Genomic DNA, 24,862 nt, shown 5'->3' on the forward strand with positions numbered 1-24,862 from the left:
CTGATTCTGATTCTAGTTCTTTTTAACTAGTGTATTTCTGTCTTTAATTATTCACTCTACTTTGAAACTCTTTTGTTTTAATGCATTTCTAAATGTTTGTATGTAGTGCACTTTGAATTGTCTCGTCTATGAAATGTGCTATACAAATAAACTAGTCTTTCCTTGGCTACAAATCACTATCAACTCCACACCCTTAACCGGTGCGACATGCTTGGACTCTTATTGTGAAGAGAAAAAGGTTTGACGTAGAACATGCTTTTATTCTGAAGTTTGAGTTCCGGAAGTGCCCTGTCGGCGCGGCGTGCTACTCTTGAAGCTAAGCTAGCCGGGAGGATGCCGTCGATTGAGTACGACGAGTAAGTGTGTCATAGTAAAGGTTTGCTCTTTTCTGCATGTCCCGAATGTTTTTATTTCTTGATTTAATATTGAATCCCGTCTCTGTCCTTCAGCTCGAAGCCCAGCTGGGCCGACCAGGTCGAAGAAGAAGGAGATGAAGGTACAGAACCTGTTAGCATTTGCAGCTAATGCGAGCAGATGTCTTACAGTTTGTTGCCCGGATAAAGAGGCCGGCTTCCACGTGGTGACCTGGTATTATTATGATCTGAAAATATACCTCTACTTCATTTCCCAATACACTTATTATACGGACATGTTCCATAGTTTAATTGATCGCCATGAACATTATATTTTCTGGGGAAATATGACATCGACATTTTTTCACATGTTGCCTACGTCACTGTCCACGCCTCTTCCAGTAATAAAATAAAATAACTATTTCCAAAAGCTGCCATTGTAAAGCAAGCCCTAAGTAAATAAATGTACTCGAGTTGTAAAAAAAAAAAAAATCAGGGGGGATGGTGGATTTTATCATATGGGGACAGATAATTTGTGCTGATTACAAATAATATAATATATTACAAATAATAGCACTGACCAAAACACCTGCAGAAATACTGCAGGAGTAAAATGTTGAATCCAATTAAATGCAGCCTTCTGTAAGCTTTAAATATCCACTGGGCTTACATCAAATACATCAAAACACAAAAATAAAAACAGTTTTCTGAACTTATCAATATGACTCTGTCCTTCACAGGATAAGTACAATGGATCACTGCAAAACTCAAAATCTTAACAAGAATATTTGTCTTTTTTCTAGTTAAAATGTCTCATTTTAGTAAAGAAATCTCATTACACTTAAAACAAGACTCATCACTGGAAAAAACAACAATTTTCACCTGTTTCAAGTAGATTTTCACTTGAAATAAGTAGAAAAATCTGCCAGTGGAACAAGATTTTTTTGCTTGTAATAATAATAAGATAAATCTTGTCCCACTGGCAGATTTTCCTACTTGTTTCAAGTGAAAATTTACTCGAAATAGGTGAACATTGTCAAATAAGTTATTTTTCTGGTGATGACTCTAAATGTTGAAATAGCAGTAATACCACATTCATTGATGAAATGACATAAGGGATGGGAAGGAGGGATGGCAGTTTTACAGGGGGGATTATTTTGACCGTTTTTATTTCAGGGGGGATGCCATCCCCCCTCATCCCTCCTCAACTCGAGTACTGACTATGACTGTCTATTTAGTTTACTAACATACTTATTCATATGTTTTTTTAAACAGGCACACTACCATCTCCGAAGGAAACCATCAAAGGAAACATTAAAACACTCACAGAGTATAAAATAGAGGATGATGGGAAGAAGTTCAAGGTAATTATATCATCAAAGCTTTTGTGTTGCTCTTATGATGCATTCAACATGTCATCTAAATCTTTTCTAATTTATGTATTGAATTGCTGTTCACCGAATAGACTGATCACTACTTGAAATATTTTCTGTTTCTTAGCAAACAAACTTACCTATGAAACTAATTATACTGATAAATATGCTGTTTTGTTCTCTAGATAGTGCGGACCTTCAAGATTGAGAACAGGAAAGCCTCAAAAGCTGTTGCCAGAAGAAAGGTATGTACTTGCTGTTTTTAAATTAGTAATACTTCTAGTAAAGTCCATTTTCATGCATCATTTAACACGTTCCTTTCAGAACTGGAAGAAATTTGGCAACTCTGAGTATGATGCAGCAGGTCCAAATGTTGCCACCACCACAGTCAGTGATGATGTCTTCATGACTTTCATCTCCAGCAAAGAGGTAGGGACGTCTTGTGCGCAGTAAAGATTATTTCTGTTTTATTAGTCGCCGAATGCCTGTAAAGTATCCCTAACTGTTCTATTGGTTTGGACTATAATTGCCTTTTACAGGACTTGAATGCCCAAGACCAGGATGAGGATCCCATGAACAAACTTAAAGGACAGAAGATTGTGTCTTGTCGTATTTGCAAAGGCGACCATTGGACCACCCGTTGTCCATACAAGGACACCCTGGGTCCTATGCAGAAAGAGCTGGCTGAACAGCTGGGGCTCTCAACAGGAGACAAGGACAAGCCTGCAGGCTCTGGTACCATCTGCTCACTTTTCTCATAATCAAACTTTCAGCTGTTTAGATACCGTTTAGATGTACCTAAAGTTTCTACCAATAATAATGCTTGCCATTCCTTTTGTACACAAGCTGGAGAACCGGAGCCTGCGCAGCCTGCACAAAGCAAGACTGGGAAATATGTGCCCCCAAGCCTGCGGGACGGAGCCACGCGAAGAGGGGAGTCCATGCAGCCTAACCGCAGAGGTAAATGTCTTATTTTTTATGCTTAATTTCTCTAAATGTAAAGTTGTGCCATGCCAAGAGGAGTGCTTTGTATAAACGTTGTGTGATTGTACTCAACAGCTGATGACAATGCTACCATTCGTGTGACCAACCTGTCTGAGGACACCCGCGAGACAGACTTGCAGGAACTCTTCAGGCCCTTTGGCTCCATCTCAAGGATCTATCTGGCCAAGGACAAGAATACTGGACAGTCAAAGGTTGGTGCTCATCTTGAAATCAATCAATCAATCAATATTTATTTATGAAGCCCTTTACAACACACAGGGTGACCAAAGTGCTTTCCATTAAAATCCACATTAAAACAAAATAATTTAAAAACGACATAATCAAACCATTAAAATTAAATGAAGAATATTTCACATCAATATTGTGTATTAAAAGCCAGTCTAAATAACCAGGTTTTCAGTCTGGATTTAAAAACCCCAAAGTCAGTGATGGTGCGCATTTCTGGGGGCAGCTTATTCCAGAGTCTGGGTCCAGCAACCGAGAAGGCCCGATCACCCCAGAGTTTAGTCCTTGTTCTAGATACTTCCAGCAGGAGCCTATTTGAGGACCGTAGGCCTCTAGTGGAGTTCTGAACACGCACTTGTTCACATAAATAAAGAGGGGCAAGCCCATTGAGGGCTTTAAAAACAAAGATTAACATTTGAAAATCAATTCTAAAAGAAACAGGAAGCCAGTGAAGACCTGTGGATAATAATAGATGGAGTTTCATACATTTTATTTTTATATATGTATGTAAATGTTGTTTTTTAATCTCCTACTTGTCCGTTCAATAATGTATTGTTCATTTTCATCTGCCAAGTTGATCAGAAATATTATTATATTATGGTCCAGATGTCTCACCGACTACTAACATTTGTTTCCTGCAGGGATTTGCCTTCATCAGTTTCCATCGTCGGGAGGATGCAGCCAGAGCCATTGCAGGAGTGTCAGGATTTGGATATGACCATCTTATTCTCAATGTTGAATGGGCCAAGTAAGTTTATTATCCATTTTGACAGTCAGTCGACATGTTCAGTATCTTTGAGCTGACATAATTTCTCTCTTTACAGACCATCAAACAACTGAGGAATTCAGCAGAACATTTCCACGATGATGCCAGATTTTATTAATGATGTAAAATGTGGCTGTTGCTTAAATAAAGAGACTAAATCCACATTCTGGTCAGTTTTTCCTCCCCATCTTCACTAAGTGCTTTTATCATGAGTTCAGTTCTTTCTTTGAGTCATGTCATTGGCAGAACCACCAATATCTGCTAAAGAGTTGAGAAACTTTGATATTGCAGCACAATGTAACATTGGACAATTTCAGTCTAGACTTGCGTATAAGAAACTTTAAATCTTTGTTGCGCTGCTCACGTTTCCTTTTAGTATTGAAAGGTCTCATCTGAAAACTCCATAAACTGGTCTAATGAGGGCTCTCAAATTTTGAAGTTTGGATTTTATTTTATTTTTTTCTGGGTTGTGGGGTCGGGGTGCAAACGAAGGAATGTCTCCCCACCGACCCAGCTTCTTCAGAAAGAATACATTTGACTATCAAATATAGTTTTAATACAAAGGAAAACACTGTAGTGGCTGTCTCTTCACAATATTCATGCTATATTCAATTTCTTAGTGATGTATAAAAAAAAACAAATGAGCCCCCTAAACGGTGGTTATTCTGGCCCTGTTTGTACATTTGACTTGTAAGATGGGGCTGTTGGAATTACTGTGCGGTGAAGTTAGTTTTTCTCGATTGCTAAGACAAAAAAACCTGGTTCCTGTAGCACAAACACCCAAACCTTTTCGTCATTCCCAGAAGCACACACATTTCCCATAACCAAAAACACAATTCAGATGTCTGAATATTCAAAACACTTTCTGCAAAACCTTACACAAGTGCCCAAATAAACCATTCTTTACACTACGTCTTCATTCAGCAAACACATGCTCTCAATATAATTAACTCAAGTTATAACAGTTGGAGACCACACCCTTCTCAAGGTGAAAACAGCCTGAAAATTCTTAACACACCAATCAGAATTGGGGGTCAATAAATAGAGCTTAGAGGCTCATGTCCTTTGGATTACTAGCAACCGTGACATCCTCCACCTCCATGCTGTACTGGGTCCATACAACACTGCACTACTTCAGTTTCCAAATCAGCTATACTATAACATTCTCCAACAAGAAGGGGAGCCAGGGCAACCAGAACAAGCCAAATATGTTGTCATTTGGGATAACGTGAGCTTTAATCAGGCTGCTCTGGGTTGCACCTGGTTCAATGACACCCCAGGTTCAGGGTCCCTTTTCTGAATCCAATCAAGGAATTTTTCTCAACATGGCGGTGGAAAGTCTATGACCGCAACCCACACACACAGCACAATCTCCTGGAGGCAATGGTGAATGCGTGCAAGGATATTTCTCTGGAATCTGTCCAGGGTTGGATCAGACACACAAGGAGATATTTCCCATGCTGCCTGGCGAGAGAAGACATGTATGACGTTGATGAAATACTATGGCCGGATTTTGACCTGAAACAAGATCATGCTGATGATCCTGTATGTGCTCAATCTGGAAGTGTGAATAAACCCTATTTACATTTTGGTGGCAGTGTGTTGAATTAATCCCTCCTGTGTGTAACAAACACTAATGTAGTCGATTTTTTTGACAGCTTGTGTATTGTCTGAGGGCAAAGACTGATTGGGTCCCAGAAATTAGATGTTTGAACTGTTGGGTGTGAGTTTTTAAAATTGTGTGAAGAGTTGAAAAAATGGTGAGTTGTTCCAGGAATTGTGTCTTAGCAATCAAGAAAAACTAATTTCTCAGCAGCATGAGAAATGCCGTGTGTGGCGCAAGTGTGAACTTGTTGAAAGCACGAGTCTCACGCTAAATGCACAAGACTTTAGAGCCCTGATGATAATCAATTCAGGGAAAATCAAGGCATTTATTAAAGAAAAATGTAACAAGTCCTGACATTTTTGCCTTTTATAAATTAAAAAAGTTTAAGGTGGTGTGGGGCTGGGAAAGGTTCCAGCAAACCCCCAATTGTGTTGGATTAAGAGACTATAGAAGATGGGAGTTTCCTTAAAGGTGCCTTTAGAAGTATTACTGCTCTCACCCCGTTTAGTAAGAGCCCAGAAAAAACAGTCACTGTTTGGAAATGTGAATGTCGGTAAGGTCATCAGTATTGGCCTCATAACTGACAAGTTTAACTAAATAAAACAAATACAATTTGATAAGAGCTTTATTTGAAATTTTACATATAAAAACTACATACAATTTATCCCACATTAAACATTTAATAACAGCATTTAATAACATGATTAAAACCACAGGTAAAACTACATGGAATGATTACTACATTGAACACCAATAGTGGCCACTTAGTGACCCGGTTGAAAATCCATCTTAATAAAAGAAATGGGCCAAAATCCATATCAGGATGTGTAGAACTGATTATTGGTGGAAAGAACAGGCAATTAATCAGAAACTTCCATCTTCTCTTGTTTGATGTTCTCTGCAGAGGGAAGAGCACACATGTATATAAATATTAAAATACCAGATTAAAATAAGAAGATTGTTTAAGACGGAAAAATAAAAGCACCTGTTGCCTGTTTTTCCTTCATTGTCTCCAAGACGCACTTTTTAATCTCCATCCCGATCGCTCTGGAGAGTGGAGGAGGAACGGCATTTCCAACCTGTGAGGCAGAAGCGGAAAGAAGCCGTTACGGTTACATGATCTAGCAGGCAAGACGGTAATTTAGTGTTTTTGGCCATCAGACGAATTCATTTCCAAAAGTTAACTCAACAGCTTGTTGAAAATCAAATTGCCATGACAGACTAGATCTTACCTGTCTGTGTTTGTCCAGGATGTTCCCAAAGAAGCGGTAGGTGTCGGGGAATCCCTGTGAGCGTGCACATTCCCTCACACTGACCACTCTGTGCTGCTCAGGATGCAGAACTCGGCCCTGGAATTACACGTGTCAATTAAAATAATTAAAAAAAAGTAGATAATTGATCCATCAGTGGGCTCCAATCAGTTTTGTGCTTATTTTGAAATATTCAGCTTATAAAACAATTTTTCTTTTTTAAAAAGATGGTACCTGTTTGCCCATAGGTTCAGGATTAGTGACAGTTGTGCTGAAAAAGCCATCCCACTCCAGTCTGCCATACAGTCCAGCCCAGTGATTGTGGCGGTTTCCGGTGTGGGGCAGACACCAGGGGATCAGGGTGTTAAACTGTCTGTCCGCTGCGTCACAAGGCTTTCCTAAAATTCAAAATAAGAGGGCTAAATAAAAACTGATTTCAAGAGATGTCTGAGCTTCACGAGGAAGGGATTTAGCGCCCTTTAGGGGCCTGCAGATAACACTATTGGGTGAATGGGTAGATCTGTGTATATTTATGTACAGAAATGGGCAGCAAAGTGTATGTATGTGTGTGTGTGTATATATATATATATATATATATATATATAGTAAATAAGTATATTTATATAAATATCTATATGGGCATATGTGTACAAATATATAGAATTATTCAACTATGTGTATGTATGCATGTATAAGTATGTGTGTGAGTATAATTACAGTATATAATAATACTGTTACTTAGCAGTGTGAGAATAATTATAAATACAGGTTAAATGATCAGTGAATGGGGGTAGGACTAAATACGTTTACACTTCTTCCTACTCCTTTTTTGGCACATGTAAATCAAGTTAGCAAGTTTTAAAGGATGAAATTCTTTGTTTTGTTTTCTTAAATTTCTCATGATGCGTTTCTTTTCTTTTACATGTACAAAAATAAAATAAATCAAATTCTTGCCGTACACACCTCCAGAGCAGGTGCAGACGCCCCTGAGGGCACCAGTGCTGCTGCGGCCGTTCTTTTTATCGTGGTGCGAGTAGCGCAGTTTCTTAGTCATGGTGCCATCTCTCAGGCGAACCTCCAGGTTGGGCAGATCTCTCCAGTCAGAGCCCGGAGCCAAGGGGATGTGGCGCATGCGACCCTCAACCAGAGCACTCATGTCCTGAAAACAAGTAAAATAATGAAGAATCTTTTTAAAAATGCTCAAATTACACCAAACCAGGAATTTGGTAGATGGAGCAGCTCAAGAGCACACCTTGCAGATGTGGTCTCTGAGGATGGGCTGATACTGTGTGCCTCGGATCTGCCTCTGGAACCAGGACTGAGGCTCCCCATTGTAGGAAATCTCCAGTCCATTTGCACCATTGCGAATCTCTGGCAGATCAGACATGGTGTCTCTAACCGTGATGGTTCTGTAGATTCCACCATTGCCTCTGTTGAAGAGCAGAAAATTAAACCCAACCGCCTCAATATCCCTGCTACAATGAGTCTGAAACATTTGTGATAAGAAAAGGTTTAATTCAGAAGATGAGGTTTACATTACCGTGTAACATTACTGACGTATTTCTTTTCATCCACAACCACGTTCAGTGAGCAAGCTCTGGGGGCAAACACGTGCAGAGGTTCAGGGTAGCGGGGCAGCTTCTCTCCCGGAGCAACAGCCAGGATGATTGCCCTACGGCGGGTCTGGGCGACACCATACTGACCGGCCTGGTGGGTTGAGAGGACAGAGCATCCATGTGATCTTCCTTACCAAAATGCCCCAAATGGAAATATAGTCTAAGGGTTTCTATACACTTTAGGATTTCTACCACCCCACAAGATCATATCACACTGTACGACTGTCTGCCAGTGTACAGGCCTCGAAAACTGATAAAATGATGATTTCTGTTTATTTCAGTTAAGACTGTTGGCCAAAGTGAAGCCTCACCCATCTTTAACTGATTTCAAAAGGAGTCATACATGCTTTTACAATAACAACTGGATTATTGTAATTCTCTCTAAGTTGGTTTTTGACAGTTGCCACTTTGTCTGCTCCAGCCAGCACAAAATGTTGCTGCTTGGGTCTAAACTGGTACCAGAAAACATGGCGCACACCTCTCCACTGACTTCCTGTCCTCTTTCGTATAGAATTTAAGATTTTACTGGTTTTAAAACGTTTGAAGTGGATTGGCACCACCACTTTCAACCAGACGGCCCTAGACTTAAAAATACAGGTGACAGAGACATCTACCTCTTCAAAATATTGACTGTTGCTGCTAAGAAGGCCCTGACAAGACTCTGGATGAGAAGCGATCCCCCAGGACTGAGACAATGGCTCGACATTGTTGAAGAAATATACGCCATGGAAAAATTGACTTTTTGTTTGAGAATTAGAGGAAGGGATTTTGCTCAAAAGTGGCAAAAATGGTCTACATTTAAGGTCAAATCCCAGCCATGCCCTTAAAGAAGGGAAAGAAAAGAATGGCAAAATATTACATCTCCCCCAGGTAGTTATGATTGTTACTATCATTTTTTATTATTGTAATTTTTTTTCCCTTCCCTTTCCTTTCTGTGTAACTTGAAAAAGACAAAATAAAAAGTATAAAAAAATAAATAAATAAAAAAAATACAGGTGACAGTGTATACCACGAGTAAGTAATGGGACCCACCTGAAGGACACCAAAGGTACACTGGTAACCCATTCGCACGAGACAGCGCAAAGTCAGCTTCAGGACCATGGAGTTTTTGAATGACACAAAGTTCCTCACATTCTCAAGCAGGAAAAACTTGGGTCTGTAGTAATCACAATAACTGCAAAGAAAAAAAGAGGAAAAAAAAAAAGGTTTAATTTAAAAAGCACTGTGTTCAAAAGAAAATTAGAAGAATCTAGAAAAAGGCAAGATGAACACTTCGCTTCACAAATACCTGAGATAGGAGACCACAAGGGAGTTTTTGAATTTGGAATAGGTGCGGGAGTTGAAGCGGTTCATCCCACTGAAACCTTGACATGGAGGTCCTCCGCACAACATCTCAACGTCTCCTTTCTGAGGCAGCTTCTGGCCAAGAGAATTCGTCTTCTCTCCAGACATGACCAGCTTCAGTAAGACATTGCAGTCCTCTGTGAACACAGTGGTGCCTGGGTTGTTGAGTCTGAAGGCCTGCGCTGCAGGCTCCCACATCTCTATAGCCCATTCAGTCTCAGAGACACCTGGAAGCAGAAACAGCAAGTTTCTGAGTAGTCCATCAAGAAACAGGCAAACTGCAATTTCTTTTTTTAAATACAAGCTACATTTGTGGTTCCAGAAACACATTTCACAAGCAGAATGGAGAAGCATTTACCAGCCTGGTGGAAGCCCTCAGAAAGTCCACCGCAGCCAGAGAACACATCAAGTGTGCGATATTTAGGCACTTTGGGCTCCTGGGGTTCAAGGTTTGAGTCCTGCGATTCCTGTGCAGCCTTTCCTTTGCCTTTACCTGGTGTGGGTAACAATCAACATTCAGTGAGCCGTGAATCAATTATAAGAATAATTATATTTAGCATGTTTTGTTTTCTTCTTTTCTTTAAACTCACCTTTTCCTTTACCCTTTCCTTTGCCTTTATTAACAGCAGAGCGAGCGTGATTAGGAGGATCTTCATAGCTTTTTGATTTTGCATTGTAAGCCTGTTAGTGAGAAATGAGCAAAGTTATGATATGGTTTTATTTTTCATCCTTATTGCAAGACATCTATCACTAAAACTTATTTTATTGACATCTGAATAATTCTAAAATATAGCAGTAAAAGCAAATAGGCCTGTGTTGAAAAAAATCGATTTCCCAATTCTAAATCGATTCTCATATTAATTCCTAAAAATCGATTCATATGTCTAAAGAGCGATTTTTTTTCTTTTATTTATTTATGTATTTTTTTTTTCCATCATTACAACTTTGTTATTTTTTTGTTTATCCCCAAAAAAGGAATGTTTTGTTGGACACGAGAATAACTGGTGCCATGTTTTTGCCTTTAAATATGTTTAAAGGTATGAAAACATTAAAGTGTTAGGTTATAATTGCATAAATTGTCTATATTTCATTACTTTATATACTGTCTTGGGGTTACATTTGCAAAAAATGATAAAAACCAAATGCTCAAATATTAAAAACCAAAATGACAAATAAAAAAATGGAACAAATAAAAACGGAATGTGGGAAAAAATAAAACAGATTTCATCCGTCTCCGTTTCCTCCCTGGATCTGTTTGGTAATTCTGACCCACATGATGTTTCTGAAAGCAGTTCTATCAGCATTCTGGGAGCTGATTGGTCCTTACAGCATCATTAGTTGCCAATACTTGCTGTTTAATCTTAATATAATACTAGTATTCATATTTTGCATAACTACAGTCATAATTCATGCAACAGCTCAAAAAACAGTTTTAATAACACTAACCCAAATCAATATCGGAATCAAATCGAATCTTGACATTTTAATCGATCCCCAGCCCTAAAAGCAAATCACAAATATACCTCAAGGAAGTAGAAGCGGTCTGGTCCGCCACTGGAGTAGTCCTGGACGGATTCAATCAGGTCTTCAGCATATTCTACTTGACAGCGACCGAGAACCTCAGACATGCTGACGGTCACTTCTTCATCGCTCCAGTACAGCTGGTTTATGTCTGTGTGGTAACTGGCTTTGACACCTTTGTGGGTGTTTTCAGGCCTGGCGGATGAGATGACGTTTATTTAACTCTGAAAAGATTTCCTATTAACAAAATCTTGATGAAAACCAAATTAATTTAGGTCATTTTTACCTGTAGAACTTGTAGAGTCGCAGTTTGACCTCGGTAGAGTCAGGTCTCCCGTTACTACGTCGGTGGCAGAAGATCTCCTTGATGCGTCCGACACGGAAAGGTTCTGGAGCGTTAAGGTTGGATCCCTTAATGTAGTCTGAGGACTTCCTGTAATACTCCGGATACAGATCTTCATCCACATCCTCTTTCCTGTGAGAGCGCTTCACTGGACTTGCTGGCTTCACTCTGATGACCAAAAGTAGAGACAGTGAATTTTATGTTTTTCTTGGTTCGGAGTCACATTTTTCCTATATCTTAAAGAAGCTTGAGGCAAGAATAAGAAATGAGACTCATTAGCGCCACAACGACCGTCGGGGTTACTGCAGCCAACAGCGAAGCCGGCACGGGAGAACGCGCATGCAGCGTCATGTGACGTCACATCCGCAGGACAGCGCGGGAAATTAAGGCCCGGAATTGCAGTGCATTTTGCAGCACACAGCCTGTTCAAGGCAACGGAGAGATACACTAGAGGGCTCATTCTTTTTGGTTTGGAACGCTTCATCTGACATTATTACTAGAAAACTTAAAATGTATACGCATTTTTTTCATAAATCCTGCCTTAAGCTCCTTTAAGTCTCAATATACCAAAAACTTTTCATTTTATTGTTATAGTATTTGTAATTAAAGAATTCTTGAAAAGACCTTTAGGTCGTTTTCAGATGGGCTGAAAACCTCTAAACCTTGATGTTGTCATCCTTTTTTTGCTTTGCAAACTCTAGAAAACATTTTAAGCTTCTGTACATGTACACATCTCATTTTGTTGGTAAAAACCTTTTGCAATCTGCCCATATTGGTGCCCTCCAGAGAGGGATAGGAAACTTGAGAATCAGTGTGTTCAAGAATCTGAATTACTAAAGTGCCATTAGGTGTCAAGAACTACCATTTCCCTTGGTTTATTTTTTGTTGCCCCATGCATATTTCAATAATACCCTCAAAGCTTTTTTTCTCCACCGTTTTTTAACAAAGTGTAAGAGGGAAAAAGAACTCTTACTTACGTAAAATGAAACGCTTCAGGGGGCAGGTAGACACTGTTTCCTACCCTGAACTGTTGTCCCTTAAAGCAGGCCAAAGCATAAAGAGCTTTGCTGTCATTGTCCTGATTTTCCAGGGGTTCAAATGCGTGAGGTGCTTCCCGCTTCTCTCTCTCTTTAGTGCGACAACAGCTGGCACAGAACCTACAAGGAAAAGGGGGCACATCAAGTTCAAAAAGAGTGACATGAAACCCCAACTAAACGGATGAAATGGAAAGTAAAGAAAAATGCACACGCATGCACACAAAACCAGATAACGGATTATGAATAGTATTTGTTTGATTTTCATGCAAATCCATTCACACCTTTTTAACAAATTTTGCAACATAATGAAAATCACAACCTCCTCGGCAGAAGCAAAAAACAAAAAGATCACAAGCATTGTGAGAGATGTTTACCTGTGCTTCTGTTCTTCTGGTGTAGAAGTCTTAGGAGGAGTCTCAAATCGGGCATAGTCTGTATCATAACAGAACTGATAGAAAAAACTTTTACCATCGTCCTCAATCACTTTGAGGTCGTCATCCACTCCACCCTAACAAAAAAATAAATAATGAAACGATTACACCAATTTCAACACATAAAAAGGCAACTTTAATAGCCGTCAGATCATTGACTAACCTCCATGAACCAGTTGTCAGAAGGAGCCTTGTACATAACGTTCACTTTTCCATCAACGTAATTGAGCAGCATGTCCTCACATTCATCCACTATGACGAGCTCCAGTGGATCCGAGGACTCTCCAAGAACTGTGTGAGTCCCACGAAGGAACCAGTGGGCATGGAACATCTTTCCATTGTTGTCCTCCCACAGAGCAGTGATCCTGAGAAGGAAAAGACCTGCATAAGTTGCTGTACAATCAAAATGTTAAGCAGCAGTTCCTCAAAAGTCCTACCTTGCCAGATACAGAGGAATAGATGGATCCTCTGATGAAACCGAGACACAGTCACCCACTTCCACCACTTCTTCATTCACAGAGACTTTCTGGTAGAAATGCTTCTTCCCCTCAGACTGAAATGATTTAGAGATGAATATCATTTGTATATTGGCTTCTTAATTTTATCATAAAAAAAAACATCTAATCAACCACCAAGTAAGTGTAACGCATACCTGAACAGGCTCTCCAATCCAGGAAAGTTTGCACTTGTTCTGCTTCTTTCTTTTGGTAGGAGCAATTTTTTTGGTTTTCTCCTCTGGAACATCTTCCACAACATTTTCATCATCTTCGGCCTCTTTCACAGCAAGGTTTGGGCATCTATAAACAGGAGTTTAATTTGTTCTGAGTCAGCTGCAATTTACTGAAGAACTACAATTACCGGCATATAGGGATGCTGCGATCCGATCCGCGGATCAAAAATATGCTGCGATCTAGCCAAAAAACACAGATCGGATCGCAGGGGAAACCTGCGATACTAGCTACTATATTCCAAAAACCGCTCCAGCTTTTCCATCCAGAACTTGCTTCTCACACACGAGGAAGAAAGGAGAGGGGGAGCTCACGTGATAAACAATCGCGCATGAGAGCGCATAAAATGTGTGGCGGTGTGGCAATACTTTAAAGTAAAGGATAAAAAAAAACATGAAAGGCAGAGTGCAAAACGTGTGAAGCACAATTCTCACGCGGTGCTGCCGATGCAGGTCGATTTAAAGCCTCTTTCACATAGAGGGCGCAAAGCACAGCCCGCCACTGGCGATCACATTCATGTGTACAGTATGTGCTACTGCGGCGCAACAGCAGACCGCTCTGCCTGCGCGAGGGGGCGCAGAGTCTGCGCACTACCCGGCGGTGGGCACGGCGCAAACCGCACTCGATGTGAAAGCAGCATAACAACAAACCTCATAAAACACTTAAGAAATATCATGCGAATGAGCATGCAGTTCCTGCAGAGCTCGTTGGCAAACAAACAGCACTCCGGTGGCTTCCTCAAACAACCAACATTGTTAAACATTTGAAAAGCGTGAACAACTCCAACAAGACAGCAAGAAGGGAAAAGTAATTACAGAAAAGATTGCGCAGTTTATTGTGCTTGATGACCAGCCCTGTCAGTAGAGAGTAATGTGAGATTACTCAGCAGCACAGGTCGCCACTGGCAGTAGAATTTATCTGACTTTGGTCATGACTTTTATTTATGGTAACAGATGACAAACAAAGCCTACTTTACGTAAATTTGTTTTTAAATTTGCTTGATTTTTTATATTGGCTTTCATGTCAAGATATTCATTTTATTTAATGCTACTGCCTATTTTATGTTAAAAATTATGTTGAAATTAAATACCTAATAAATGGCTCAAGTTTTGTCATAATAACCTACTGTTGTGGACTATTCATCTCAGGAAGTATGTTATTCTCATTCTGAGTAATGTCATTTTATCAAGCCTTTTCTATTATTCCACACTACAAAATAAGTACTAAAAAAATTTAACCTACTGGTCAGAACAGAAATATGCGCTGGTATCGAATCGGTACTAGGGCTGCAGCTTGGCAGTTTATGCATCTGTTCGTTTTGTTTTTTGTTAAAAAAAAAAAAAAAAGGTCATGTACGATCAGAATGTTTTCAGATGTAGTGTGAACTTCTAAACCTTTACGTCTTTATGCTTTTGTCATATTTTGTTTCTACTTGCAGGACAAAACCGCTAAGCTGTGCTCCCATACAGACTGTGCGGTGGGACAAAGACAGATGGATTTGCTCAAAACGTTTCTATGCTGAAGTACGTACAATACTAACTTGGTAAGTAATAATTTGAAATTGTTGTAGGTCTAGTCAAAAAAGAACTGGGCTGAAGAGTTTAAGTTTCACCTGGCATTCATTAAAAACATTGAGCAGTAGGCTCATACTCCCATGTGGCTGTACTGATGCTACAAATACTCTTCCTTTTTTGGTAGCCACTCAGAAGCAGATATAACATATTGCCGGGCTGACCTTGATGCAGTATATCAAAAAGAAAAACAGAACTATGTGCCGCTTCGTGCATGATGCTTTCAACTAAGCAGTAACAAAAAGAAAAACCAAAGGAAGTTTGAGAGTCTGAGTTGCACTTCGCAGGTCACATTCAATCAAGCTGAAATACTGGCCAATAATAGTGACCACATATCACAGGGTTCTTACCCATTTCCTCTTCTTCCCTCTACTAGTCAGATCGGAAAACCACACAAACTGAATTATTTGCTTTGGCATTTATGAATTTATAAATGACTCAAAGGCTCACCTTCTTTGTTTGCAAGCTTGCTTGCTTTTGCCACTTCCACCAAATTTGATCATGTCTTTGCAAGCTGTACACTTGCCACAGTCAGCAGATTGGCAAACCTAAACAAGAAGAAAGAGTTTATTCCGATTATCTGGAACAACAATGTTTAATAATGCTCTACAACTGTAAACTCAAACAAACTCACCTCACAGACACCACAGCGCTGTCTTTTGATTCCACCATCCTTATCATCCTGCTCAATCTGGTCGGAGAAGAAGGTATCGAAGATCTGATAGACCAGCTTGGTTGTAGTTGCTTTAGTTGGTCCCTTACTGTCCTTCTCTATCTTTGTTGGGTGGCGGATAGCCTGTCGTCTGGCAGCTCTCCTATTCACAAAATACAGTTCATGTTGAGGAGAGGTTCATTTATCCCAGCAAAAACACTACCAGAAGTTGAGTGACTTATGAAGCTCCTGGCTGTCACACACCACAGCGTCAGGCCATGCAACATAACAAGCAAACAAAACTAAATTGACACGATCAAGATGTGAGATGCAGCTTGTTATACAAGTAACTGGCATTACAGTTTTGCCTGAACTAGGAGGCAACCTCACTTTCACAGAAAAACACATTTGCTTTTGATCTTTTTTACCTTTCTGTAATTAAAATTTGAGATACCGGTACATTTATTTAGCTGCTACAGAGAACCCATAAATAATCTGATGTGTCACATAAATAAGCAGAACACCTTGTACACAAATTAATCAGTTAAAAGTCAACATCTTTATGGAGAAATAATTGAAAGATTACCACATGAGAGCAGGGATTTCCAACATTCAGAGAAATAACGGATTTTCTAGAGTCAGTAAAAGTGCAAACTTTTAACTGACTTTCTGCAAAAGCACCAAGTTGAGCATTTATAAAAAAAAAAAAAAACAAATACCTTTTATGGATCCTATTCATACATGTTCTAAACTCAATTCTAACAGTACCCCAAGTACAGGAAAAAAGCATGTAAAAAGTTTTCATGACTGCAGCAAGGACGAGACAGTTTTACATCATGGAGAAAACACTTATCAGATTTGCGATACTGAGGTTGACCTAGGGCTGCACGATTAATCGTTAAAAAAAAAAAAAAAAAAAAAAAAAAAAAAAAAAAAAAAAAAAAAAAAAAAAAAAAAAATCGCGATCTCGATTCATGCTTGAACGCAATCTCATTTCCAAATGACGACGATTTAAATTTTTTTTTTGGATGTTTGTTTTTATGTTCAATGTCAGCTGTTACAAAGTTGATGCCAGTCTTTTATCAGGCACCATCATATTTTTTGTAACGTTTACCTTTTGTATCAGCAGCTTATTAATAGCAGCAAAAGGCAATGGGGGGTTCATCCCAGCCAGAGGAATAATTTGTTGCCTCAGAACTACAGGATCTGTTACAAGTCCCCTTTCTGAAAGGGTGTTCAACTCAGGGAGGAACAAATATTGTTCAAAATTGTTATTGTTTAAATTATTCAAAGGTTTGTGTAAAGAAGACGAGATGTTTATTGTTATTATATTTTTGTTCAGCTGTTGTAAAGTTAAAGTAATAAGTGCAATACATTTTATATTGGAAAAAAAAAAAAATCGTGAGAGAATCGTGATCTCAATTCTAAGCAAAAAAATCGTGATTCTCATTTTGTCCAGAATCGTGCAGCCCTAGGTTGACCAGTTTTCATTTGAGAAGCGCTCTGCAGTTACTCTGTAAACCTTCAAGACGGTTCTACACTAAACTTAATGTGACCAGATCAGGGGGTCTTATGGGCACTGATCCACCCAGAAATAATAGAAAATTGCCAGAATTAAAATATGCCAGTGAAATTGAACACAATGTGAAGCCAAATATGTAAATATTAATGAATAAAAAGAAATAAAATTTTAGCATGAATTCTGCCACAGTGCTCATTTTGTTGATACAGCTTCTAAATGTTTCACACTAACACACCAAACCAAATGAGGATGCAGTCACAACGAGGCCTACCTACCAGTACAGCAGCATGCTGCATCAGGAAATGTTAAATATTGGGAGACAGGTGATTAGGAGCATAAATACAGGAATATAAAAAGATACAAGTATTCATGTTTGTTATATTAAAAAAAACATGGCTTCACTTTGTAGAATAAATAACTATTCATAATAATTCCATATTGTATAACCTTACAGAAAAAATCCTCTGCAGACACAATTTATTAAAATAAAAAAAGTTAACCTTTATTGGGGGACCAAAAGTATGTGAACCTAAGCTATTTTGAGTTACCGTAATGTGCGTTTGAAACAAAATATTCCGTTAATGTTAGCACAAGGGGGAATGAAGCTATATGATAAATAAATTGCCGATTGTAAGTCTAAAAATACTCAAGAATGTCAATTCCCTTAAGCGATAGTTTGGGCAGCTGATACACTTTTAGATCAAATATAAATCTCTGTGGCCCTGGATAGCTCAGTGGGTTGAGCGGGTGCCATTTGTACAGGCTATAGTCCTCGTGCCTGCCCGTCGCTCTATACTGTAATTTTAAATTATTGTAGCGAGTTATGATATTGCCCAGTTACCTGTATTTTACACACTTCAAAAAGAAATTAAGGGAATACTTAAAATACTAGAATAGAATTATGATCATATTTACACGCCAGAAGCTTAACTGCCTTGATGTTATACCAGATAGGTGGTGTTCCCTTCATTTCTTTGAATAGTACATATCCTTAATATCTCTGGAATCAAAAGGTTATAACTTGAGATCTTTGCACTAAAGCAGTGAGTCAAAATTAGTCAATCATCTTTAGTCATACCTTTTTCCCAGCGTGACTCCTGCAAGTTTGATTAGGTCCCTCATGCAGGGAGTAACAATGATGGGATTCTCATCTGAGTCGCCAGCCTCATCATAGCTTTCCACCTGCTCTACTACAAACTGGGCATGGCGCAGCAGCGTGTCTTCGGTGAAGCAGTTAAAGTTTAGTCCTGCAGGAGGAACAGTTGTCTGAAAAAAACAAAAAGAACAAAACATGACTTAGTGTTGCAGTGTTAGAAACTCCAGTGCTTGACATTTTTTCTGTAAAAAGGCCAACACACACTAAATGTAAAGTATCAGAGAGAGCAGGTTTGCCATCAAGAAGAACGCAAACATTGCAGTTCTCATGCAGAAAGTTCCAGGAAGCTAGATGAAGTCAGTTCAAGAAATCACCTCAATTTTATTGAGAAGGTCCTCATATGAAACATCAGGATTTTTCTGAAGGAATTCAACCACTATCTTGCTCATATAGATTTTCTCCTGCATCAGTGCAAAAATAGGAGCATATTCCTCACTGGGGTGCATCAGGATGTAATCTGCAAAAGCTGGAAAACGAAAAGCCAAGATTAGTGGTGTGTGTATGTAGGTAATGTATATTATATACATATATTAAAAAAAATGATAACATTAAATAGAAGATGAATTGCCACCTGTAGTGAAACCAATGAGAGCTTTTTCGCCTCCATCAAAGCCAGTGATCCACCAGGCATTGATTGGTCCAAGCTTTTTGGCAGGAACCCCACCTTAAGAGAAGCAAGAGAATAAAAATGTTTCTTGGATATAGCGATTAAAAAACTGTGTGTAAATGCAGGATACGAATGTCTTCATACCATCAAAGGAAGGATTGTCATCATAGATGGGTTTAACAACACAGCTGAAATAAAGCTCCACATTCTTCTCAATCAGTCCAGAGTCGAAAGGACAGAGATGACCATGTTTATCATACACGCTACAAGACAAAAAAAAATAAAATACCGTTAACCTGACAAACAGCAGTATTGGTGCTAGCAATGCATTTTAATTTCCTAACAAGTTCAATCAAAAAAAAAAACAGGATCATTTACCTGAAATGTGTGATCTTGTGCTGCGGCAGATCATCGTAGCTCTCAAATCCATCTTCATTTGAGTCAAACAGTGAGAGACGCTCATCTGTTAACATTTCTGGTTCATCAAGCTAAAGATGGCAAAAAAAAGAAAGAAAAATCAAATTTTAATTAAAATTTGAAAATAAGAAATAAACCATTCCATCCTTTGCGTCCATATAAATGTGAAAAATTCTCACAGCGTTATCTGGATCCCCTTGAAAGAACTTCAGGTCTGAGTCATCCAAGTACTGTCTGCAAGCTGTACATTTGGGGGGTGCCGTCTTAGAAAAATAAAACAAATATAAGACATAAGAAATAAATGTCCTATTCAGTTCATATCAGTGCCAATGAGTGAATTGTTGACATTGGGAAAACTGTAATCAGTTATGATGGCCAGCTAAATCACCATTTCTTTACCTTTGCAGCAGCGACTGGTTTAACGGCCTCACTCTTGTCCTCCTCCGGAACAGTTCTGCACAAAGACAGTTGTATAGTAAACCAACCTGAATTAACTCCAGGACCAGCAACGTTATCAGAGAAAAATTACTTACTTAGCATCCGATTCCACTTTGAGACGCTTCTCCTCCCGAGACTGAAAAAGATTTGAAGTACATTCAAGTTTATCGGGAAACTAGAGTATGGAAAATAATAACAAAAAAAAAAAACCTCTAAAAGAACACCCTTCTTAAATATTTAAAATTCCCAGATTTTGATAAATCACCTCTTCGACCTCCTCTTCTTCTTTCTTCACCTCATCTTTTCCATTGGCAGCTTCTTCAGTCAACTCGTCAGACTTGCGTTTTTGACTGCAAAGAGATATTTAATTCAGATTACAGCCTTTTACTTTGAAAATGCTTAACATATATGATCGAATTCATACGCACACTTTAGAGAACATTGACAAGATGGTTGGCTGTTTCCCACTGTTTCTTGTAACTCTAGTGCTGGCTGGAGATTCTGCAACAAAAAATAATAATCCCTTTCATTTGCAAAATGTGTAAGGTATCAGACTCATGTGTCATCCAAGTCCTGAATATGGGCAATTGAAAAAAAAAAATACAAATAAACCTCACACTTACTTTTAGTCTCAGTGTTCCCCTTGCTTCTTCGCCCACCCTTCCCTTTGGAAGCAGTTGGCGACTTAACAGAAGCATCTTCATCTTCCTGTGTGCCCATGGCTACATCATCCTGCTCGTCTTTATGGGAGCCATTACTGAAGCCATTCGCTTTTCCATTCTGTTCCACGTCATCGAGATGTGAACCATTTTCGAGATGAAGTTCTTTACCCAACAAGGTCTTCACTTTTGAGATGTAGACCTCCTGAGGAAAGTATATGATACACATAGCAAGTCAAAGAAAATCTTATAAACCGTTGAGTGTCACAATCACCAATCCAGTGGATTATAACTTTGTCACTTACCACTGAGATCTCTGAACTTTTCATTTTTTTCTCGAGGCTGGACAGTTGATCCTGAGCATCATCATGCAGGAAGTCCTGCACCAACTTGAGCTTCTCTTTCACTTGATCCTGGAATAAAAAGTTGTTGTTTTTTTTACATGGTGAACATTACAATTTATAATCTTTAAAAATAAAACTCAATCCTCAGCAATTAAAAAGTTATACAATTCATTAGACTCAAAATATAATATAAATATTCATAACTTAATCCAAGAACTTATTTAATGCCTGAAATCATAGGATGTTTTACAAGTTTCCTGGTGCAGACTTCTTTTTTTATTTAATACCCAAATTATTTGTGACATTTGATCCATAAAGTGGTTAATTAAATCCAGATCAGTTGCTTTATGCTCACAGATCTGCACACCTAAAGCAATACTATTTATTACTTTGATTCAATGCTGAGCACATTTATTGTTGGCTTTGTCTCGAACACAACAAAACCCAAACAAATTAAAAGCATCAAAATGTAAAAAAAAAAAAAAAAAAAAAAAATAATAATTTAACAGTCTCATCCAAAAATAAAACACACAGCAAAACAATGTGTTCAAGAGGGAACAGGAGGAAGCAGAATGCTTATTTAGTCCTGTCCCTTCCTCACAATATCATATAACTAATAAAAATAAAACAAAAAAAATGTAAAGAAAAGAAAAGAAGGAAAAGACAAAATAAAAAAAAATAAATACAACGAAAACAACCAATAAACAAGATCAGTCATAATTAAACCGGTCTCCTACAATATCCTAAATTCAAAAGTCCAATCTCTCAGTCACTTCTACAATGATCCACAAACAGCCTTGAATGCAGGCAGTTATATTTGTATCATATATAATCCATCCCACAAAGAACAAAATAATAATCAAAGAAATACATATGTAAGGTAAATTACTTTCTTTAGAGGTCCCCATTTTTATACTTGTCAAGAATTGCTTTCTTGTATGCTTTTTTAAAACTGTATAGGGTTAGTGCTAGTATATTTCAATACACATTTAAAAAAAAACACAACAGAAAATCCATCATCTTGGTAAGCACAGTCGATCATAAACCTGCACCATGAGTTTTTACAAGTGTCAGTCTCAGTGAGCATGAACTCACCTCCTCTGAAGAGCCATCCTCCTCCAGCATCTGCAGCCTGCAAACAAAGTACTCGTCAAAATCAATCTTATTGCATGTCACAGAAAGCCCGTCTTTGTTGTAAAAGACTCATGTCAAAGCAGTGAAAAGGTTGCAAGGGGCGAGTTAGTAGAAGCTTAAATAACAAAACTTCCTGAGTGGCGCCAAATCTCGCATCGCCTCATCCACTGCTAGGCTAATGCTGCGTTCCATTTACCTCGGAAGTCGGAACTCGGATCTGGGAATGACGTCGCAGCCGAGTTATCAGCGTTCCAGTTACAAAGTCGGAAAACAAGTTTGTAGTTCTCATATACCACATGAAAAATGTGAAGTACACTATAGCAGCATATATATGCTGAACAATACTTGTATATGACTGATTTAGTGTGACCAAAACTAGAAAGAAGTGCTACGAATTTTTACAGAGCTCTCTTCTACTGTTTATAACCGGGGCATTCCATCTTGGAATGTGAACTCGGGGGTGGTGAAGACTCTCCCACTTTCCCAGTGGGAAATCCCACTTCGAGGGGCGTTCCAGTTGAAAAATCAGACTGGGAACTGGGAAATTCCCACTTTCGAGGACAAATGGAACGCGGCTAAAGCCTGATTTATGGTTCTGCGTTAAACCGACGCCGTAGGGTACGCGGCGACGTGCAGCGTACGGCATGGGTCCGCGTTGGTGTAACGCAGAACCATAAATCAGCCTTGACGAGGCTAACGAGCTAATATTGATAGGAAAACCACCACAAGTGAATCAGTACTGGCTGTCAAAAGTCAGACGCGGCGAGACAAAGTAATATGAATTTCTGCACCGAGGACACGACACCATTTACACCGTAAATTAGCATTCAGGTGGGCACCGTTACCTTTTCTTGACATCGTCTGGCAGACACAGAGACGTCCTGGATGGCATTGTGAACGGCTAACTAAAAACGTGACACACACACACAAAACAACTGGGTTTAAAAGCAGGTTAAAACAAAGTTCGGGCGCCCTGTCATGAGCTGAGCGGGAGCTGCTGTGTCGAGCTGCTGCCGGACCGGGATGCTATGAGCGGGTTCGGGAGCGCGGGCCGTCTTTTCGCGCGGAAACCCGGGTGTCGTGGACCGAACCACTGCAGCCGCCCGGGGGGGAGACCATAGACATGTAAACGTAGACGCCGCTACGAGTGGTCGTTCCCGCTGCTGTTATACGTCAACGTCGCCGCCATATTGGATGTGGCAAGACTGCGCTGTAAACTAATACAAGTGAATGGACTTATTTTCATAAAGCGCCTTTCTCAGGTACGACGGAGTATTAGTGCCAAACTAAGACAAAAAAAAATGGAAATCACGAGAATAAAGTCATAATAATATGAGAATAAAGTCGTAAAATTACGAGAATAAAGACATAATATTACCAGAATAAAGTTGTAATATTTTGAGAATAAAGTCGTAACATTACGAGAATAAAGTCGTAATATTAAGAGAATAAAGTCGTAATATTAAATATATTATAAATATATAAATATAACTTCACAAGATGCTCAATATTCCTCATTTTAACACAGGGAGAAGATGCTCTTCCTGTTAGAGTTCTCATAAATTACGACTTTATTCTCATAACATTACAACTTTATTCTCATAATATAACGATTTTATTCTCATAAATTACGACTTTATTCTCGTTATTTTACGACTTTATTCTCGTAATGTTACGACTTTATTCTCGTAATGTTGCGACTTTATTCTCGTAATATTACGACTTTATTCTATTACGAATTTATTCTCGCAAAATTATGACTTTATTCTTGTAATGTTACGACTTTATTCTCATATTATGACTTTATTCTCATAATTTCCTTTTTTTTTTTGTCTTAGTTTGGCCCTAATACTCCGTCGTACTCAGGGGCGTCAATTGGGTATGGCAAGGTATGGCAGCCTTAAAAGGCTCAAAAAGACTCAAAAACAACCATTTCCACCTGTTTCAAGTAGATTTTCACTTAAAATAAGTGGAAAAATCTGCCAGTCGAACAAGATTTTTTTGCTTGTAATGAGAAGATAAATCTTCTCATAAATGAGACGTAAAACGTAAATTCCTTTGTAGAAAGGCGCTTTATGAAAATAAGTCAATTTACTTGTATTAGTTTACAGTGCAGTCTTGCCACATCCAATATGGCGGCGACGTTGACTTGCGGCTCAGCGCCGTTATTATAATAGATCCATGCTCAGCGCTCGATGGGGCGTCTACGTTTATGTCTATGGGGGAGACCGCCTCCCTCGGAGGTGGAAAGATTCACTACTGAAATGTGTGATTCGAAATGACAAACGCGTTCTAATACCAATGTGCTTTATACAACATAAATCTGGGTTTTTAGATGTTTCCATATCAAAGTATGTGATTTTTCTACAAATTAACATGCAACTTGATTCACCCCCCTACTTTTAAATAGATGGAGAAGTCGGGTGACCAGGCGGAAGCAGTATGAAAACTGTTTACGAGAGAGCGAAAAACGCTCGATCTCTCAATTTGTGGTCTCAATTTGCATGCAGGGACTGTTCAAGCCAAGAGAGGGCAAACATGACCTCAGGGGAACAGCAATGTTTGAGACAACAACAGTAAGAACAAATACAAAGGGCAGATGTATATCCGTTTTAGGAGTATAACTGTGGAACTCATTAGACAACAACCTTAAATTAGCAAACTCAATAAAAGCATACAAGATATTATTCAAAGTAAAGGTAATTGACACATATATAGAAGCACAATAAGCAAACAATGAAGAATGCACACATGCATGAGATGA

The 24,862-nt window shown here is 38.9% G+C and overlaps 2 protein-coding genes across 2 annotated transcripts; one reads left to right on the top strand and one right to left on the bottom strand.

The window, feature by feature from the left end:
• Window positions 1-253: 253 nt before the first annotated feature.
• eif3g (eukaryotic translation initiation factor 3, subunit G) lies at window positions 254-3,884 on the top strand. Its single transcript, XM_061711547.1, has 10 exons — window positions 254-356; window positions 450-496; window positions 1,629-1,717; window positions 1,912-1,971; window positions 2,051-2,155; window positions 2,266-2,461; window positions 2,573-2,686; window positions 2,786-2,922; window positions 3,598-3,704; window positions 3,781-3,884. The coding sequence occupies exons 1-10, from the start codon at window positions 334-336 to the stop codon at window positions 3,794-3,796; spliced, it is 894 nt and encodes a 297-aa protein (XP_061567531.1). The 5' UTR covers window positions 254-333; the 3' UTR covers window positions 3,797-3,884.
• A 2,055-nt stretch (window positions 3,885-5,939) lies between these two features.
• dnmt1 (DNA (cytosine-5-)-methyltransferase 1) lies at window positions 5,940-23,170 on the bottom strand. The gene is made up of 34 exons (XM_061711113.1): window positions 22,944-23,170; window positions 22,060-22,096; window positions 20,926-21,033; window positions 20,585-20,825; window positions 20,390-20,462; window positions 20,227-20,311; window positions 20,057-20,097; window positions 19,923-19,977; window positions 19,703-19,786; window positions 19,485-19,594; window positions 19,251-19,369; window positions 19,071-19,163; window positions 18,814-18,965; window positions 18,422-18,609; window positions 15,804-15,984; window positions 15,620-15,717; window positions 13,523-13,667; window positions 13,308-13,423; window positions 13,034-13,235; window positions 12,814-12,947; window positions 12,380-12,559; window positions 11,346-11,570; window positions 11,062-11,254; window positions 10,129-10,219; window positions 9,897-10,031; window positions 9,483-9,765; window positions 9,227-9,368; window positions 8,119-8,285; window positions 7,831-8,008; window positions 7,542-7,737; window positions 6,813-6,976; window positions 6,561-6,677; window positions 6,314-6,407; window positions 5,940-6,226 (listed from the first exon to the last, which is right to left on the bottom strand). Exons 1-34 carry the CDS (start codon window positions 22,988-22,990, stop codon window positions 6,189-6,191), a joined length of 4,512 nt encoding a protein of 1,503 aa, XP_061567097.1. The 5' UTR covers window positions 22,991-23,170; the 3' UTR covers window positions 5,940-6,188.
• Window positions 23,171-24,862: the final 1,692 nt, after the last annotated feature.

The sequence above is a fragment of the Cololabis saira genome, chromosome 21 (assembly GCF_033807715.1).
Source record: "Cololabis saira isolate AMF1-May2022 chromosome 21, fColSai1.1, whole genome shotgun sequence".
In the NCBI taxonomy this organism is placed as follows: domain Eukaryota; kingdom Metazoa; phylum Chordata; class Actinopteri; order Beloniformes; family Belonidae; genus Cololabis; species Cololabis saira.

Bases quoted from the DNA above. Each gene is read 5' to 3' on its own strand.
- dnmt1 (XM_061711113.1), bottom strand. From the start codon at position 22,990: ATGCCATCCAGGACGTCTCTGTGTCTGCCAGACGATGTCAAGAAAAG. The intron at 18,610-18,813 runs GTGATTTCTTGA...TGTTTTTTTCAG, and splicing joins ACCTTCTCAATAAAATTGAG to ACAACTGTTCCTCCTGCAGG. The intron at 6,227-6,313 runs GTGCTTTTATTT...TTCCCTCTGCAG, and splicing joins GAAGGAAAAACAGGCAACAG to AGAACATCAAACAAGAGAAG.
- eif3g (XM_061711547.1), top strand. From the start codon at position 334: ATGCCGTCGATTGAGTACGACGA. The intron at 1,972-2,050 runs GTATGTACTTGC...CGTTCCTTTCAG, and splicing joins AAGCTGTTGCCAGAAGAAAG to AACTGGAAGAAATTTGGCAA. The intron at 2,923-3,597 runs GTTGGTGCTCAT...TGTTTCCTGCAG, and splicing joins AGAATACTGGACAGTCAAAG to GGATTTGCCTTCATCAGTTT.